The sequence below is a fragment of the Lagopus leucura genome, unplaced genomic scaffold (genome assembly GCF_019238085.1).
Source record: "Lagopus leucura isolate 7727_CA_CO unplaced genomic scaffold, USGS_WTPT01 Super-Scaffold_100001, whole genome shotgun sequence".
Taxonomy (NCBI): Eukaryota; Metazoa; Chordata; class Aves; order Galliformes; family Phasianidae; genus Lagopus; species Lagopus leucura.
Genome location: NW_024962262.1, coordinates 5,382,986 through 5,402,235, shown reverse-complemented (window position 1 = coordinate 5,402,235; position 19,250 = coordinate 5,382,986). Strand labels below are relative to the sequence as shown.

Here is a 19,250-nt window from a genome sequence, read left to right as displayed (position 1 = left end):
TAGTGATAGGACAAGGGGGAATGGTTTTAAACTGAGACAGGGGAGGTTCAGGTTAGATATCAGGAGGAAGTTTTTCACTCAGAGGGCTGTGACAGACTGGAACAGGTTGCCCAAGGAGGCTGTGGATGCCCAACCCTGGAGGCATTCAAGGCCAGGCTGGATGTGGCTCTGGGCAGCCTGGTCCCGTGGTTGGTGACCCTGCACATAGCAGGGGGTTGAAACTAGATCTTTTTGGAAAGGAAAGATGGTCCTTTTCAACTCAGGCTGTTCTATGAACAACTGGATCACCATATCTCCAATGTCTGGATCTTTAAATCACAGTAAGTGCACGTTTAAGAGATTCAGTAGCACTCTCTGAGGATCTGGAAGGATTTAAAATGCTGAAATATTTGTGAGGTCAAATACATTCATCAGTCATTTTCAGTTAACCACATGTAAAATCTTTACCTCGTGCAGCTTCATCTACGGGCAAAAATGAAGGAGTCTAACAAATGTATTTAGGGCAATGAAAAAAAAATTCCTTTTCTCTGCATGGAAATGGGACCAAAGGCTTTATTCAGGATCCTTTGAAGAAATGCCTCCTGTGTTTTTTAATCGGCAGTGTGCTGGTTCAAGTGCTGCATGTTCACAAAGCTGTATCTGTATGCCCTTCCTTGCACTGGGGTCCCCCTGGCATTGGACAGGTTAAGCAATTGCCAATATTAAATTAGCACACTGATTTCTAGTAGTAAGAAAATTCTTGGGTTTTAAACTATAAGCTATTCCAACAGAGCTGAGGAGAAAACAAACAAATGAACTTGGGGGAAAAAAAGACAAAAATAAGGTCCAAGCAATTGCAATATGATGTATAGATCAACTGAATAATTATTAGTATATTTTTAAATCATATGGATAAGTCTGTGCTTACCCTGATAATACTATATGGATAAGTCAGCTTACAGTGTAGCTGAGCTGAGCTGACTGCTTCAGTACAGACCATAAAACTAAGGTAAAGGCCAAACACTTTAATGTACCCACTACTGCAGAACAGTTAAGGAGAAAAATAATTGCTGCAATTGCAGTTCATGCTGGGCAACTTCTCCGACAGCTTCATTTTAGAGCTATTTGTATTTGCACTTGATTGGTCTGTTAAAGTGAGCTTGGTTGGAACACACAGAATGTGCCAGCTCTTCTATTTTTTTTTTTTTCCAAGTGCTCTGGTTTTCTTCACTAATCCATCAATAAAAGACACAAACAAATTTACTCTGAACAAAGCTTAAAGAGATCCTGGATGCTCACCTCCATCTATGGAAAGTTTTGAAGGTGACAGAGGAGAGGATAAAACACACTTAGAAGTGTCATGTCCTCAGTCTTTGAGAGAGCAGAGCCTGTGCAGTTCAGATGGGTTAAAGCTGTTCCGAGAGCAGCCAGCAGGTAAATACAGGAGGCAGTACTACATCTCACCTTGCTTGGTAAGAAAAAGGAACTTTCTGGGGGCAGCCCAGATGTTTTAGTGATGATAGGTAGTGCATTTCATTAGTAAAATATATATAACTAGCTTGTTTTTGGAGAAACACACTCAGAGCACAAAAAGTCCAAAGATGAGGAACAGAAAATCATCAGAGGTCTCTGAAAGTATCGTCTAGGGTAAAAGCTGAAGCACTTGGATTGGTTCAGTTCTATGGAAGGGAACTGAGATGAGACATGACAACAATCTTCAAATATGTATTAGGAAGATAGAAACAGTACTCTGCATCCTTTGTGCACAGTGCCAGAGAAACTGCTCTTAACTCCTGTTAGAGGAAACAGGCATCAACAACGGTTTTCAAAAAAGAGAAGAGGAATAGGTTTTACAAACAAGCTCAGGACCCTCCATCATTGAAACATGTTACAAACAAGAAAAAATCTGCATCAAATCACTTAAGCACAACTGCTCATACTTTGCAACAAGGGCATCTCATGGTTCTGCCCTATTTTTAAAGACCTTACATCTCTGATCTCTCTGAGAAAGCTTTGTGAAATGTTTTATATATTCATTGTAATTTCCTAATTGAAAAAGGTAACTGTTAACAAATATGGCTCCTTCTGTACGTACTCTGACTGTACAGACTTACACTTGTGCACCAGTATTTCATACACATTTCTAATTCTGTTTCATAGTCCTTGAGAAAGCGCCTTCAATGTCTGACTTCTCCCTTCACTGCTCTTAGTTCAGCTTGCTCTAATTGCAGCTCACATGACACACTTCTCTCTTTTCCCTACACAACGTTAACGGGGAGGCAGCTCAGCTGCCAGTTTTCATAACACAGGCATTCATAGAGCTCCAACAAACTGCCTCATAAATTTGAATATTTTTATATGGTAAATGCGAAAGCCAACTTTACAGAGATGAAGTACTATATGTATTTCACTGCTGAGATGCTTCCATACAAGCTCCCCTCAGTTCAGGAAGCCTGGAGGGGACAAGACTGCATCACACAGAGGCACAAACGTTCCTAAAACTTTCCCCAAGGACACAGAGCTTCCTTCCACTTGGGATGAGAGGAGATGGATAAATACGATGGTTGTGTTGAAACACTTCAAACATGGTTCTGCTGTGTTCATGCCTCCCCCAGTATGGTTTAGGTAAACCATCTCTTCTAGAGGACCATTCCCATAGCTGATGGTTGGTTTGCCTCCAGTAAACACACCTGCAGGTCTCTGGGAACAACCGCACTGGGACAAAGGGCTGGAGGCACGAGGGCTCCCAGTATCTCATGTACATCTTCTTCCAGGATGCTCTGAGATGGCTTGCATGAGAAACATAGCACATTCACACGTTGTTCACTTTTCCTTTCCACAAAGCAGCATGATAATAACATTTGCCTGTCACCCAGCAATTTTCTGAAAGGAAGCCAGCAGATGTATACAATATTCACCAAAACCTTTCAACAGGATCTGCTTTTTAAGTCTCAACATGTTAATCTGCACATACTGCCAATAAACTAACCCAAGTTTGCCCACTGAACATAAAGGGTTCTGTATCTAGCCACGTTATGTGGCCGCAAAGATGGAATCTGTCACCATACTTCATCACTCCAAGTAACAACATAGTGCAAGGCAACTTCCACAGAATCAATGGTGCTGGCACTAACAACACTATGGGGAGATGCTCTCCATATTTCAGATAATCAGTGTTCTGTATGTATCCGTAACAAAAGTTACACTTCAAGTAGCTAGCAATCTATTGTGCAATGTTTTTCTAGAATTCCAGAATAATCCAGAGTTGGAAGTGGTCCACAAGGACCCCTGGAGTGGAATGGGTGCTGAGCCCCCCTAGATGAGCCATCCCTGCCCATCTCTCAGCACTCCCATGTTGCTATTAAATGTCTTATATCCTTTTATCCACTTCTTTGAATCACTATATGAAAAACCACTTTATCACCAGCACAATACTGCAAAGATAGAAGCGGAGCATAATACTGAAACCCACTGGCCCTCAACACATGAACAATAAGTTCTATAAGATGACTCGTTACTGCATCTTTGCTAAAATGTTGCCATCCTTAATAGTTTGAAATATAATAAACAGAATTTAGATTTAGAGAGAAACAGAAGTCCAGTGTCAACTGTGACATATTTATATCTCCCCAGCCCAAGTCTGCAAGCTAAGGTTAAAGAAAAGTTGAATTTAAATGTTTATTCTAAACATAACCAAAATATTGCAAATAAAATATCACTCAATAGTCAGGAATACACACTACATAATGCAAAACATAAAATACACTAAGTGCTGTACCACCCAAGCTGTCAGAGTTTTATTTGACTCTGCTGTACTTCTGCATCTTAGCATTTACTCTCGAGGCACGTTTACATTAGCATTATCAGGTCTAACACCAAGCCAAGGGCATTGACTGAGAAAGAGGAGACCATTTGGTCACAGCCTCATCCTGCTCACACCTCTGAGATCTGCAGCTGCATGAGATGAGACACCAGCAGATAGCAGCACTGTGTGAGCTCCGCACACTACATCAGGCAGAGCAAGCATGTCTGTGGCATCAGCAGCTTGTTAGCCACAGGCAAAATTTATGCATACTCAATCTGTGGGGCTAATTTGATCAGGCACATTATCTGCTGCAATCAGTTTGCTCAGCCCCAGCTGCCAACACGAACATCCAGCCTTGCTCCAAGGTAAGTCTGGACATGGCTGTGAGCAATAGGAGGACTTTGCCATGGAGGCAGAAGCTGCAGAAAAGGTTCAGAAGGCCGCGTCTGGAGATAGCCTTGATGTCTTTACAATTCATCTGGGGAAAAATGTCTCAAACTCCAGTGGAGCTTCCTTCCCCTAGAAATGTTCCTCCAAAACACCTTTAGAATGCAGTAAACGTTCCAGTAAGCAGGCAGTAGTTTCGAGGCAGCATTATCAAAGTTAATCACATACACATTCCATTTGTTAATTACAAACTGCAGATGAGCAGGGTAAAGCTTTGCTTCTGCTACAGTGAAGACAAATGTTGTCACAACTCTTACTTTAGCTCCAGTCTTCCAAACCAGTTGCATCACCAGGAACGTGCACAGCAGCTGATGAGCAGCACCAACAGGACAGTCCCTGGTCTAATAGCATGAGACCAAGCAGCAGAACAGAGACAGCCAACTTAGATGTTGAAGCAGAGAACATGGTGTATTTTAGGAGACCAGTTAATCCAAATATACGACCATGTAGTAAGATCACAGAATCATAGAATCATAGAATCATAGAATCATAGAGTAGCCTGGGTTGAAAAAGACCTCAAAGACCATCTAGCTTCAACTTCCCTGCCATGTGCAGGGTCGTCAACCACCGGACCAGGCTGCCCAGAGCCACATCCAGCCTGGCCTTGAATGCCTCCAAGTATGGGGCATCCACAACCTCATATAAAGCAAGGTAGTTGTGTTACTTCCATGATCAGACACCTCCACAACATATATACTCCATATGGGAAAGCACAGAGCTAATGATGAACAGGGCGCAGGGCTCTTAGCAGATTTATTCAGAGTGTATGTAGATTCTAGAGAATATACTAGGTCGCCACTGTTAACAGAGAGGAAAAGAGGATGACGGAGAGGCTCTCTGTAGGCATGTATCAGACCAAGTGAAGGCAATGCCAATCATTCTTCTGATAAAGAAATACGTTTCATCTGTTGTCCAAATTAGAAGTGTATAAACACAGACGAGGGGTATTTACATAATTACTGCATGGCTCCTGTATCATAAAGCTGTCAGAGGAAGCTTTGCCCTCCCCCAGGCCAAGAACCTGTGACATTCTGCCCTCACTCCTGCCAGGCTGGGCATGAGCACGGCACTTGGCTTTCTCTAGGCCACGCAGAGCCCACAGCTCAGGGCAGGAGCTGACTGGTGACAGCTGGCAGGACACCAGTTAGGAATGGTTTCCCAGCCATCTTAACCAATCTAAAAGAAAATAAAAATGACATGATTAAAAATCTGAGAATACTCTGACCGTAGGCCTCATGAAAACGCCTGTCTGTTTTAAGACGTATCAATCTTTGATGTTTTTGACAAGGTTTAATGGTTTTTTTAACACGATAGCTGGCATGCCCTGAAGTGGGGAATAGCAAATTAATCCCAGCTGCAAATTGTTCATCCTGACAGTCAATAGTTTGATCTTCCAGCTGTGACTGATAGCAAGCTTACATGACTTAGCAAGCTGCTTTGGGACTTTGCTCAATTAATCTGATTTTTTTATCTGCGTCTATTTTTAATTCACACAACATGTAGAGCACAGTTCAGGAGCACAGACCATCCCCAGAGCTTCCCACCACCCCCGCTGAGCTCCAGCATCCCTCCTCCACAGGGTCACTGGTAAAACACAGAACTCAGCATGTTTCTTAGAGCAGATTAGCAAAGGAGTGGGACTGACCCGTGTGCCTGAGAGTTTCTTAGCATCAGCTGTCCTTTATTTTATTTTATTTTATTTTATTTTATTTTGTTTTGTTTTTCACATTCTCTCATGCATCTTACTTTCAAGTTTAAGCTTTTTCAAACTACATATTACACACGTTCAGAACTTACCAGCTCTTGCTGCCTTTGGATGGCATACAGAGACTGTGATGTTACCTCTTATTCTTCCTACTTTCCCACACAGCTTGACAGTGCACAGGCCTGTTCTGTATCTAAAATTACGAGCTGTGACAAGTGATAAATACCCTAATTCTAAAAAGCTATTGTGTACCTCTGAGACAATTAAAATTCCTCAGATACCTAGCTGCAGTACATAATACGTTTAGTCAACATTAGAACATGTCAAAGAAGGAATGTTTTATCCCAGCACCTATCTAAAAATAGGCCCTCGGTTTAAATAAACGATTGCAATAATGTTCACTGGGAAATCCCCTTTCCTCAGATTACAAAAGTAATATTAGTTCACTAGATCACCTCATGTTCTGCAGCAAGAACTGAGCTGAAGCTTATAAAAAGTGCCAAATAAATTGCATATTCTTTTTAAGAAGAAAAATACTGGTTAAAAAACACTAATTCCTTGGTTTACTGTATTGCTTCTCTTTTTTTCAGAGAGATGACAACCAATTCTTTTCCAATTAGAAACGACCTTCTTTCTTTGTTGTTAGTTTAATTACGGAGTGCCACAAAGATTGTCTTTGAGAAAGCTGGTGTGAAAAAGAAAACAGCAAGAGAAGACCAACACGGCGTTGAGCTGGAGAAAGGCCCGCAGCTCACCAGAACTATCTGACCTGGGCTCATTTGAGGCTGCGCAGAGAACCTGTGGATGCCCCATCCCCGGTGCTGTTTTAAAGCCGCGTTGGATGGGGCCATGCTGCCACTTTTCAGTCTCATGTCTAAGGGTCTGAACGTTTGCTAGCCACTGGTGGCTAACATTTTTTGATAACTGCCACCCAGGAGGAAAACTCTGGGCAATTGTTTCCATTTTATTCAGCTTCATGTTCTTTGTTGGAGGGTGTCAGTTCACTGTCTTCTTTTCTGCCAGCGCTGATTTTACTGATGTCAGACCTGAGTCAACTTTTTCTAGCATTTATCTTAACTTAGGAAGTCCCAAATGGAAAGCCTGTGGTCTTGCACCTGTAGCAATGTCTGTAGCTGTTTCCAGCCTCATGTACTCTTACACAAGCCTCTAGGGATTGCCACGAAGCAAGCCAGAAAGGAATGCTATTTATGCTGCAGTTTTTAAGTTCTTGGATCACTTAACCGACTTGTGGTAATAGTGAAAGCTGCAGAAGGCGCTACTTCTTTTTATCGCAGGTATTTTCAAGAGCACCTGTAAGGCTTACATCAATGACCTCGATTTTAATCTGTTTGGACTAGATTAGTGTGATGGAAAAAGTGACATGGGTGAGACTCCAGCCCAACGTGTGGATGGGAAAAGGTCTTGGTCTGTAAGTAGCACTGCGTTCTCCTGGCTGTAACAGTCCTCTCGCTACTAAATTAGAATTCACGAGTATTCTGCAGGACTCATAATGGGATCAAAGATTAGAAACTTCTTTGAAGTTTGCCTTCCTTTGCTCCACTATTAATGCATACCTGTGCTAATCCATCATGGTTCTCCTAAGCTAATCAGTTACTCTTGATCCCCAAAAGGGACAAGCATACACACCTTTTTTCACATCCTTATTTATTTGTGTTCGTTATCTACAGTTCATTTTGCAAGAGCATAATATTATGTTAATTGATTTTTCATACACTGTGAAGAGGCCAGCTCTGTCTTCTGAAACCATGTGGGCTAAATGTGATTAGCTGGTAATATTTGCAGTATTTTCCATTTTGGTCCTGTTTACTGAAAGTGAGGCACACCATGGATTAAACTGTATGCATGATGATTTCGTAATATTTCGCCTTGGACAACAGCTGTTCATAATATAACTGCAACGAGACCACCTCAGCCTCACTTGTTTGATTTGGCCCTTCTTGAAAGAGACCAAAGACTCACTCAACCTCAGGGTTTTTTGCTCCTTGTTTAGGGAAAAAAGGATGGGTGATGGAACAGCCTCACTGATACTAAGGAAAAATCATACACAGAATCATGGTATCATAGAGTGGGTTAAAAAGGATCACAATGATCATCAAGTTTCAACCCCCTGCTATGTGCAGGGTCACCAACCACCAGACCAGGCTGCCCAGAGCCACATCCAGCCTGGCCTTGAATGCCTGCAGGGATGGAGCATCCACAGCCTCCTTGGGCAACCTGTTCCAGTGTGTTACCACCCTCTGTGTGAAAAACTTCCTCCTAATATCTAACCTGAACCTCCCCTGTCTCAGTTTAAAACCATTCCCCCTTATCCTATTATTATCAATCCATGTAAACAGTTTTTCCCCTTCCTGTTTATGTGCTCCTTGCAAATACTGGAAGGCCACAATGAGATCACCCCAGAGCCTTCCCTTCTCCAAGCTAAACAAGCCCAGTTCCCTCATTCTTTCTCCATAGGAGAGGTGCTCCAGCCCTCTGATCATGGGGAAGAGCTATTTCAAAAATCATTTTAAAAAATCCCATAATTCCAAACTGTGACTTAAGTATTTCTTTGTCACACCATGACTCAAAATTGGCTCATAATTACTATTGCTACATCAAACTTGGATCTCTAAATCAATGCATATTTCCTAACTCTCTTAAAAAAAAAAAAAGTGTACCATCAAGAAGTTTGTAATGATTTTTGTCACTGACAGTAATTAGTTTAATTGGGCACTGATTTGACTTGTGCATTTTAAAGCCAGAGTCACTCACTGTGCTCAGTGCCTCTGATCTCATGGACAACACAAAAGGCAGAATTCAACCAGATGCAGTACGTGCTGCTTTTTGGTGGAGCCTCTTTCAGATTTGAATGTATCCAGATTTCCACAGTCTTGAATTTCAAAGAGCACAAAAACTGAAGATGAAGTCTTCAGAAATACGTGGGTGAGAACTGCCTCCAGGAACAAGCCCCAGTAGTTAGATAACCTGAATTAACCCTACCTGAGTATTGATTTATACAATGTAATCATAATAGGTGAGAGAGGCAGGCTGAAAAACAAATGCTTTTCAAAAGTCCTGGCAAAGAGCTACTTCATTAGTAGGAGACTCTAAGGATTTTTAACTGTGATTCCATTAGAAGAAAGATCAGTGTAGAAAGGAAAAATTACGAAAAAGAAATTCAAGAGCTCTTACTTCTTCAAAACTGCATTTCTTCATTTTTCTTAGGGCTGGAATAGGAGATTAATCCATTCCAATAAATGTGCACCAGGTCCACTCCTAAAAGACCATTTCCCCCCCCATCAGATAGAATAAGAAGATTAGAATGTGGAAAGGAGATGATCAATTGCAAGTTTTCTGGTCTTCAGAGGCGTTTTAATTTGGAAGTGACAAATATATTCCAGCTGCTGCCTTTGTATTTTCAAAAGCTCATTTTCAGTGCTTCTGCAGCCGGTGCTGTTGCTCCCCAGCAGGACATGTGCTGTGCCTGTCCCTGCTGGGGGCTCTGAGCTTCTGCCCATACCAGAAAGTGGTGCTCCATCGGCAGCTCCCTATTAACACTGGCTGCAGAGGGCAGTGGTCTCCTGTCCCCCTGGCATCACTCTGAGAGGGCACTGCCCTCCTGCTTTCTGAATATCAGATGTTTTAGAAAATCAGATTTGGATACTGCAAAATAGCTATTTTAGATGTGGCACTAACTTCTTTGTATCCCTCTATTAACCAAATGAAGTCTATTATAGTGCAAGAAGGAAAGCAGCGAGGATTTCCTACTAACCGAAGCATCACAGGAACAACCACAGGACAACTTTCAGATTAAGAACGGGCTGATAAACACTCTACAAGCACCTAAACAGGCTGTCCCTGCATAAAAGAGATCAACCAGCAAACCAAGCTCAACAATCCTTCGGGATCCCTTCAAATTCAGGATATTCTATGATTCTAAGCTGCCAGCAATCCCCATAGAGACAAACGAAGGAGGTAGTTTGGGTGCCTGTGACAAAAATAACCTACCCATGAGGTGATGTGCTTCCCTCTCCAGGGGAACTGGTGCCCAGCAGCCTGGGTGCAGCGCCTTGAACAGCTTTTTGCCCTCTGGAGCTTAAAAGCTAAGAGTCACAGTGACTAAATTAGGTTCTTGTAATCAGTCAAATAATCCAGCATGGAAGTGGGCCAGGAAAGAGGATTTGTCACTACCTTCTTCCTTGTCACTCCATTATCCAATACCTGTGTAACCATTTGCAGCCTCCCACCCCTTTTTACTGTCGGGAAAAGTGAGGCAGATACTTTAAGTCACTTTTTAAAAGCCAGCCAGAAATAAGTGCCAAACACTGGAACTGGAACTGCCAAGTCTGAACCAGGACAACTTTAGCACACAAGCATCTCAAGAAGGGTGTTCTTCTAAAAATGCAGATTTCATATGGGATAACAAACATCATGATTAAGCACTCTGCTGAGCTGGCAGCAGAGGCTGGCAAAACGATTCAACTGTTTCTTACTGACAAAAAAACAAACTTTGCAGAACTGAAATATCACGGTTCTTTGGGGGGTTGACAAATTTTTCAGCTCAGAAAACGAGTATGTGCAACCTCCCCCAAATGTTTCATATTGCTGTCTACATCTAAAAGCACTTCTGCATTTTCAAAGCAGCCCAATCTTCCTGCCTCTACTGCTGCACTGTAGTGGGAAGAGTGGTGCAGATCCCAACCCTGTGGTACTGCTTCCCTCACACAGACTGCGGTGAAAGAGGTAAGGGTGTAAACAGGAAAGCCATTAGCTAAACAATTCAAGTATTATCACACTTAAAGTACTTTCAGAGTCACCACTGAAATTAATGGACAATTTATACTTCATCACTGTCATTTGCATCTCTGCAAACACGGGGGAAACTATTAAGCCTACGCTTCCACAGCCTCTGTTGAAGGCTTTTTTCACAGCTGTAACAACAAGAGTATGAAAAGTAAATGCTGGAACTCTGGAAGGCAGCTAAAATGTCTTTTCAGCCCTTTCTCTTCCTGGCTGACATAGTGCACTTTTCCAGATGCTTTGCTCACAAAGCTGAAAATCCCAACTCAATACTGTCCTATTTTAGTTCCATTCAGTGTGCGGCGGTGGTATAAAGTGATCTTCCATAAAAATGGTAATATCAGAACAAGATCAGAAGAAAAAAGAATGAATTTGCTGTGAAGAAAAATGAACGTAAAATCAGACGTAGAAATGTCATTGGAATGTGTTTTCACAGAGGAAAATATTCGCATTTACTCACTTGTGCTTTTGAGAAAAATGTGTACATCCATCCACCACGCCATCATTGTGAAGGCTGTGCCTTTTCAGAGGCAATTAACCATCTATTCCAGACTCATCTGCTCACTTCAATTTCCTCATTTCTCCACCCACCTGAATCCAACACAGTTTGACATTTTCTCTTATTAGAATGCAAACTCATGCATTTAGAAAAGGCAAACAGTGAAAGGCCCCAAACCAGTCTGAAATCTGTTTGTCAAACGGACTGTGGAAGTTTATTCAAAGCACAATTTTTTATTTCTGTAATTTTAAACAAAAATTAGCTGTCACGAGATACTAATTCAAATTTTCAAGTATTCATCACCATTTTCCTGTTCTATCTGAAAAGAAATTGTTTTAGCACTCAGAACGGTGGCAAGATATTGAACAGCGTTACGCCTTTTAGCCTAGTGCTTTACCAGAGAGAAATTGTCTCTTACAACATATTATTCTATTTTAAGAATCCTAAGCAACGTGGCTTTCATCACTTGAGTTGGAAGGTTATTTAACACGCTACTGGATCTTATGACTAAGAAGTATTTCCTGACATTATGGCTACATCTTTCCATTTCCAAAACTCCTAGCAGTTATCGTACTTCAACTCATTCTAAGTAATTCTTCTCTCATCCAGTGCTCCACAAGTGAAAATGTTCCATGGTGCTTAATGAGGTGTTTCCCATGTGATGCCTGCAGCACCTGACAGTCTATTCTGCTGTATATAAAAGTAATTATGTGGGAGGCCACTGATGAGTGGTGCTCCTCAGGGGTCTGTATTGGCACCAGAATTATTTAACAGCTTCATCGGTGATACGGACAGTGAAATTGAGTGCACCTGCAGTAAGTTTGCAGGTGACACCAAGCTGAGTGGTACAGTTGACATGCTGGAGGGAAGGGATGCCATACAGAAGGATCTGGACAGATGTGAGAGGTGGGCCTTTGTGAAACTCACGTAGTTCAACAAGGCCAAGGGCAAGGTGCTGCAGCTGACTTGGAGCAATCCCAAGTGTCAATAAAGGCTGAGTGAGGAGTGGATTGAGATCAGCCCTGCAGAGGACTTGGCGGTATTGAGGGTATTAGAAGAAAAACTGAAGGTGAGTTGCAATATGTGCCCTCAACACAGACAGTCAACAGTCCTTTGGACTGCATCAGAAGAGGGGTGGCCAGCAGGCCAGGAAGGGAATTGACCCTCTGATGAGGCCCCATTGGGAGTACTCTGTCCAGCCTGGGGCCTCCGGCACAAAAAAAGTTGCACATCTTTTGGAAAGGGTCCAGAGAAGGGCCATGAAGATGCTCTGAGGGCTGAAGCACCTCTCTTGTGAAGACAGGCTGAGGGAGATGGGCTGCATGGACTCTGTCTGCCTTGCGTGTGCAGCATGTAAGCACGTGAAAGTGGATTTTAAATGGCCAAATGGAGCAGTGACCCTGGACTGCAGGTCAGCTTCCTGACCCAGAAGCTGGTGGCAGGCTGGATGGGCTGGATGCCAGAAATGTCCCTGCAGTTCACACTCCATGGCACAGGATCTCCTAGGAACAGAGCCCCATTACAGCTGGTAGCAACCGGTTGAAGTCAGTGCGTTATCAGTGAGCATCAGCTCTGCTTAAACCCATGCCCCAGGGGTAAGAGTACAACAAAGAACAGAAAGCAAGCAGGCAAGCACTGCTAAGCCCACCCTGTCCCTGCCACAGGAAAAGAGCACAGTCCTGCCACTGCAAATCTGTTTAACTGTGTCAGTGAGAACATGCAAGCTATTGCCAGGAAGAGGCAGCTGAAGAGCAAAGCACAGGCTCTGCTGTATCTATTCTTTCTACTCTTAGAGTGGTCAGGGTAAGAGGAGAAATCTGGTTAGGAAGAAAGCTGCTGCACCATAGTGCCATTAACAAATTTCCCCACAGCACAGATATCACATCTTACTCTAAACAAATGCAGTTTTACTCTCTTGATGGCATTTCATCAGTATTAGTATGCCACAATGAGATGCTGCTTCAGATTTCTGAAAAGAAATGTAACTGTCACGAGTTTGGGAAGAGCTAACACCATGAGACGTCAGGCAGAGGAGAGAAAAGTAAGCACAGGACCTCTTCAAGAACCACCATTCCCATGAAACACTCTGTCCCCAGAACAAACCTATGTTTTCCTCCCACCCAGTAAAAGCCATCTGCTTTTCAGAAACCTACAGTAGATAGTGATTATTTTTATGGCATATATAAGACCTTTAGGTGAACCTGAGGTGAACCCCATCATTTCCAAGTGGCAGGCCCTCCATTTATAACATATGAAGGTCTGTAAGATATTTTCAATTATTTCTGTCTCACTGACACACAGAGATGCTGCTATAATAGGAAATTGTGTTATCACAGATCTTTGAAGATTTCTGAAGTTGGATCATTTTGCATTTTCTACCCTACTGAGCTAGGAAATTAACAGTAAAACTTTACCCTGCCCTCCACCAAGCCTGATTTAGCCAAAGACATGATCTCAGGTAGTAACTACCAATTCAGCTGTTTATTTAATTGAAATGCAACCATTCTTCCAGCAGACAGACAAGGGAAGAAATAATATGTTATGCCAGATTCCTGAGTCAATGCTTCTCCCTACATTCACTCTTCAGCTACTTTCTCGGTGTGCAGAAGTGCATGCTGATCTGTGTTAATACACTGCAGTAGAATGGAAGGCAGTGATTTGGTGCTCCTTGGGTGTTGGGTGCCTAATTTAACTCTTGCTGGCTCATAAACTTCCTGAGGAAAGGAAGGAAAAAAGATGATACAGTTTCACACTGATAACTAATTCAGCAGTAAGGAAACAGTTTTTTCTGTCACGTGAAAGAAAGCTGTTCTAACAGCAGTGATTAGTGGGAGTTGTGTTGCCTTTAATACAAAGAAAATGGTTTGATGGATTCTTGTTTATACAAGACTCACCCAAGGGCAAATGTTCTGAACACAGGATCCCCTTGGAGAAAAACTTTTTTCCCTCTCTCAGCCCCGACCAAGAGGAAGCTCCCTCCATTTGGAGTTAAAGACAAATTATCCACTTGGAATTAAAGACAAAATCGCTGTGAAATCTGTGCCAGGCAGGAGTGGGCATCACAAACCACATTAGAGAGATGACCCTATGGAGGTGCTCATGCTCTTACTCTCCTGTGGAATGGAGAGAAATTGGACAACTGTTCAGATGAGCTACACAACTTGTGTGCAAAAGTAGAAATGACAGGTCCCAGTTGTCATCAGGTGACAAGCTGAGCTTGTTTCTGCATGAATTTGTACAAGCAGAACATTTCCTCTGGGTAATTTTCATATCTTTCCAGAAATGTTCTTGCACAAGTTGGTCACAAACTCCTAATCTTAATGAAGAAGATGGTTATCATCCTCAACTAAGAGGACTGGAATAAAACGTACGCATCAAATGCTTCCACAGCCTTTCCAGATTCAGATTTTAAGGGTTTCATGTACAAAAACAGAACATGCACCAGAACATACAAATGAAACCAGCTTCTTTTAAGATGAATAAAGAAAGGAATCAAATGTAGCTTTCTGGGTCTCAGCTTCTTTCACAGTTTTTGAACTGAAATCAAATGACTGACTCCACAGATGAGAGCATTTTCCTTTTACAGAATTCTCAAATGAATGAACCTGAATACATCAACTGTGTTCAAGGGTAGTGTTATGACTACATGTGGGTTTTTTTTTTAAATTCACACCAAAAATCGGTAGACATCAACATTTCTTCCACAGATACCACTTAGATCTATCAGAAATTAGGTAATTCTATCCTTAACAATGCCTTGGTGTAATTAAAGACGCACAGTGTACCATCAGCTAAAAAGAAATGCTTTCCGAGGGCCTAAACATAGGGTGAAAATGCAAAGCAAAAGAGATTGACTACTCTCTAAGTACAGCTCATCAGGAAATAAATTGAAATGAGCAATCAGTCCAACAGTTTAAAAGGATATAATTGTGTGTTTGGGAACACTGAAAAAGTCAGAGCTCCCTGGACACATCAATATAAGAGAGAAAAGAGAAAATCCTTGGGGTGTTCTCATTTTACTTATTGTCATTCATTTCAAATTAATACAAACATGGAAAGATTGGAAAGATTTTGGAGCCTGCAGCATCTTGTCTCCTGTGGCACGTTATGGCACCTGCTCCCCTGTCTGCACTCCTCCCAGGCTGATAACACTTGCTTTGATATTGACACAGTTCAGGCTCAATCTGGTCTTCAAAGACAGAAAAGGGGCATGCAAATCCCTCAGTCTCCCTTTCTGTTCCAAGCCCAAGGCACGCAAACACTTCCCAAGGACTGCACACTCCAGCGGGCATTACTTTCTACTTAACAAAATTAATGATTGTTACAGAAAATAGGATTTGAAAAGACATTTCAGCCATAGGATCTTTCCAAGTCTGGAAACGAGACAATAGCCACGATAACACTGCTGATCCCATTTTATACCTCTAGCATTATACCATCAATTTTGTAAACCAAGTTTATTACTCTGCATGTTAAGGAACAGAAAGTGGATGAGGACGACTGTTGTTCATTTTAGATGCTCGGTATTCAAAGCTGTTCATGGCTGCAGTGTGCTTAGCAAATACAGTTTGCTGTGATTATTTGTTTTAGTTGTACAAAGGGATAAAAACACACACACAAACCAAATAGAAATACGCTTCAGGCTCACCCTTAAAGCAGTTTTCTCTCGCACAGGGAAACCAACTCCTATGTTAATGTAAAGTCAGTGGCACAGAAATGATTAGTGAGTACTGCAGAGATTAAATAAGTCCTTGTATGCAAACTCCAGTCTGGACAATCCTTTTTATACGCCCCAAAAAGAAGGCCGATTTATAGACTTACGGTTGGCTGTCCTGCTTTGATCACTCTGACTGCTGTCATTTGACTGGTTGCTGGAGGCAGAGGATACACTTGAGCTCCTGACAAAACCAAATGCTGCCAGCTTGGCTGCTGGCAACCGCGAGTAACCTGGAGGGCGAAGTGCAGACGGACACGGCTTGGGGAGATTTGACTTCGCAGCATTTGGACACGGGACTTTCTTAAGATCAACTGAAAGAAGGAGAAAGAACTTTTATCAAACAAGTTCATCTGGGACATACTAAATATTGGCAAATAAAACTTGGTATGAAGGCTGAATAGAAGTTTTAAGGGCTGCTCAAAATCTGCACTGTTGTTTTACTCTTTGCTCTACTAAAAAGTAATTCTCTGAAACAATCACAGGTTGCAAAAATCTTTAAAATGCAAAGTGCAGCAAGACCCCGTGAAAGTTGAAATTCCAGCAGAGTAATGTAGCTCAAGTCCACTACTTTCTTAAAAATATCTTCTTTTACGCTGTATCATTTTCTACTTCTACATTTCTTATGGGTCAATTAAAAGAAAGTCACACTCAGACAAACACTCTATACTTTGCCTCAGTTTTGGAAGCTATTACAGAATGCCAATGAATCTCCTCAAGGACACGGGACTTCTTTGCATTTCATCAAAGAAAATATTTCTTTGAAGTCTTTCTTTCAAATTTTGCTAAAAGAAAATGTCCTCCTCTTGCACCAAGCCCAGAAACAAGGACATGCCCTGGGAAGTTTACTTTTTTAACACACCACTAGCCATTTCCTCTGATAGTGTCCAGTTCACTGGAAAATGTCAGCTATAGGAATGACATATCCCAAATCTCAGACAACTGCCAATAGAGGATTTACAGAGGATGGAGTTAGTCAACAACAACAGTTTGGTTACCATGTCTGCTCTGGTAATGACAGCAGGGTACCTCTCTCTGTTTTGTGTCCTCTTAAACCAAATCCTGCTATTCTTGCTTAGACAAACTTTTCTAGGCAACTCCAGAAGATGGGTCTGAAAGGTCCCATGCTGTCCTCATGAAAGGACTAAAGGTTGAGTTTGGCTGGCTGAGTGTGTTAGAAGGGAAGGCAGCATTACAGCTGCCAACATACTTGGCCAGAAAAGTCCACAAAGTCAACTTTCTGTTCCCATTCGGTGAACACTATTCATGTATCATCCTGATGTATACTTCAAAGGATGCAGCAAACATTAATTATATAAAGGAAAAGTAGGAATTAACCACACAGTAAGAATATAGTCTTCACATTATTACACTATTTAATTCTTTTGTAAACTATGTAGGTCAAAGCCTTATTAATTTTAATGAAGCATTACACTTTGATGAGAGTTTACAGAAAACAAGACTAACTCCTTTGAGTAGAAAAATGTTATGGGGATTTTGAAAGATAGTTATGTACCTCATGACAGTTACATTATTATTAACAACATTACTATTTTCTTTTGCAACAGAACTAACCCTTTTCTTTTGAAATTACAATGGATGTAACATCAAGGAAAAAAAAAAAAAGAGTTTGGTTTTCCTATAAAACATAGTCCTATAAAAGACATTAGAAAATGCTTCTTGATCAACAAATGAAATAATTTCTATACATAGGCTGCTCTGAAAGTAACGCATTCTGTTTAATTCCATGGAAATGAAAACAGATAGAAAAAAGCCATTAACACTATCTGAGAGAGTAAATTCTCAGCTACAAAACACTACAACATAGTCACCACCATTAGCTACACATCAGCCACACAAAGGCTGTGGATGCAGTCTATCCAGCTTTTAATAAAGCCTATGACTGTCTCCTACAGCATCCTCCTGGAGAAGCTGGCAGCCCGTGGTTTCGATGGGTGTACGCTTCCTGGTTGGATGGCTGGGCCCCAGAGGGCTGGTGATGGGCTGACAGTTGGACTAGATGATCTCAGTGGTCTTTTCCAACCTTGATGATTCTATGATTTGATTTTATTTGAGAGTCTTCATGCAATGTGGGACTGAGATCAGTTCATGCCAGTGCTGCACTGGTGGTAATCCCCTGATGGGAAGCAAACAAGAGGATCCATGGCAAACCTTGCATCTCTGCCTATGGAAGAGTGCTGGACCTTAACTGTGGAGACAACTGCACCGAGTCCCCAGGCTGTCCCCTCTCTGCACTGCTGTGTGACCCATGTACCTACAGCCAGTGCTGTGCTGAGCACTGCAGGACAGGTGTGGAAGCACAGCCACCATCACTGAAGAAGAAATTGCTTAAAATTAGTCTGAGAGCTGGGGCTATTCATCTGGAGAGGAGAAGGCTGTGGGGAGACCTCAAAGTGGCCTTTCAGTATCTAAAGGGGGGCTGTAAGAAAGAAATGGAAGACTCTTTAGCAGCGTCTGTTGTGATAGGACAAAGGGAAACGTTTTCAAAATAAAAGAGGAGAACCTTAGATTGGATGTAAGGAAAAAGTTATTTACAATAAGAGTGGTGAGGCACTGGCACAGGTTGCCCAGAGAGGTGGATGCCCCGTCCCTGGAGACACTCAAGGTCAGGCTGGACAGGGCTCTGAGCACCTGATGGAGCTGTAGGTGTCCCTGTTCGTCACAGGGAGTTGGACTAGGTGGCCTCTAAAGGTGCCTTTCAACTCAAACAATTCTACTATTCTAGGCATATAGTGGCAATCTCAGCACCCTGCAGCACCAGAAAATGCCCACCCATCTCCACTTCTTCTTTGAATCCATTCTCTTAGATCTGTACAGATGATCTGGTGGTGTTACTCACACCTCTGTGCTTATGGACTTCTCAGCTTGTGACTTCAATTGAAATTTCCCCTGAACTAACCATATTGTGTGTCTTGAACTCATAATCAACTTTATTTTTCACTCCTCTTCTTTGTAACACATCTCTTCTGTACCACAAGGACCTGGGGGCAGAACACTATCCTTATCAGAGATGCACTCAAATCCTTAAAGCTACGTCAGTTTGTGTCGTTTTACTCACTAAAACACGGAAGGCATCAGCCTTGTGCACCCATTTTCTTTCCAAATACCGTCAAGTTTTAAGGTGTCTCTTTCTGTCTCTTAGAAGTCTAAAAGCACACCTGCAAATATGGTCTGAAAGTTCAGAACAAAAATTATATTAATGAGAAGTTTTCATTTTAATAAAAATCTGCCAAAATAAGCTTAAAATAATGGCAAAAATCTTTCCAGCTGCCTCACTGCC

The 19,250-nt window shown here is 42.0% G+C and overlaps 1 protein-coding gene across 2 annotated transcripts in view; it reads right to left on the bottom strand.

The window, feature by feature from the left end:
• MTUS2 (microtubule associated scaffold protein 2) overlaps positions 1-19,250 on the bottom strand; it is a 264,670-nt gene that overhangs the window by 127,848 nt on the left and 117,572 nt on the right. For both annotated transcript variants that reach the window (XM_042867277.1, XM_042867276.1), the window contains one exon: positions 16,057-16,263. In XM_042867277.1, coding sequence (XP_042723211.1) covers positions 16,057-16,263 — 207 coding nt within the window. The remainder of the gene's footprint in view (positions 1-16,056; positions 16,264-19,250) is intronic.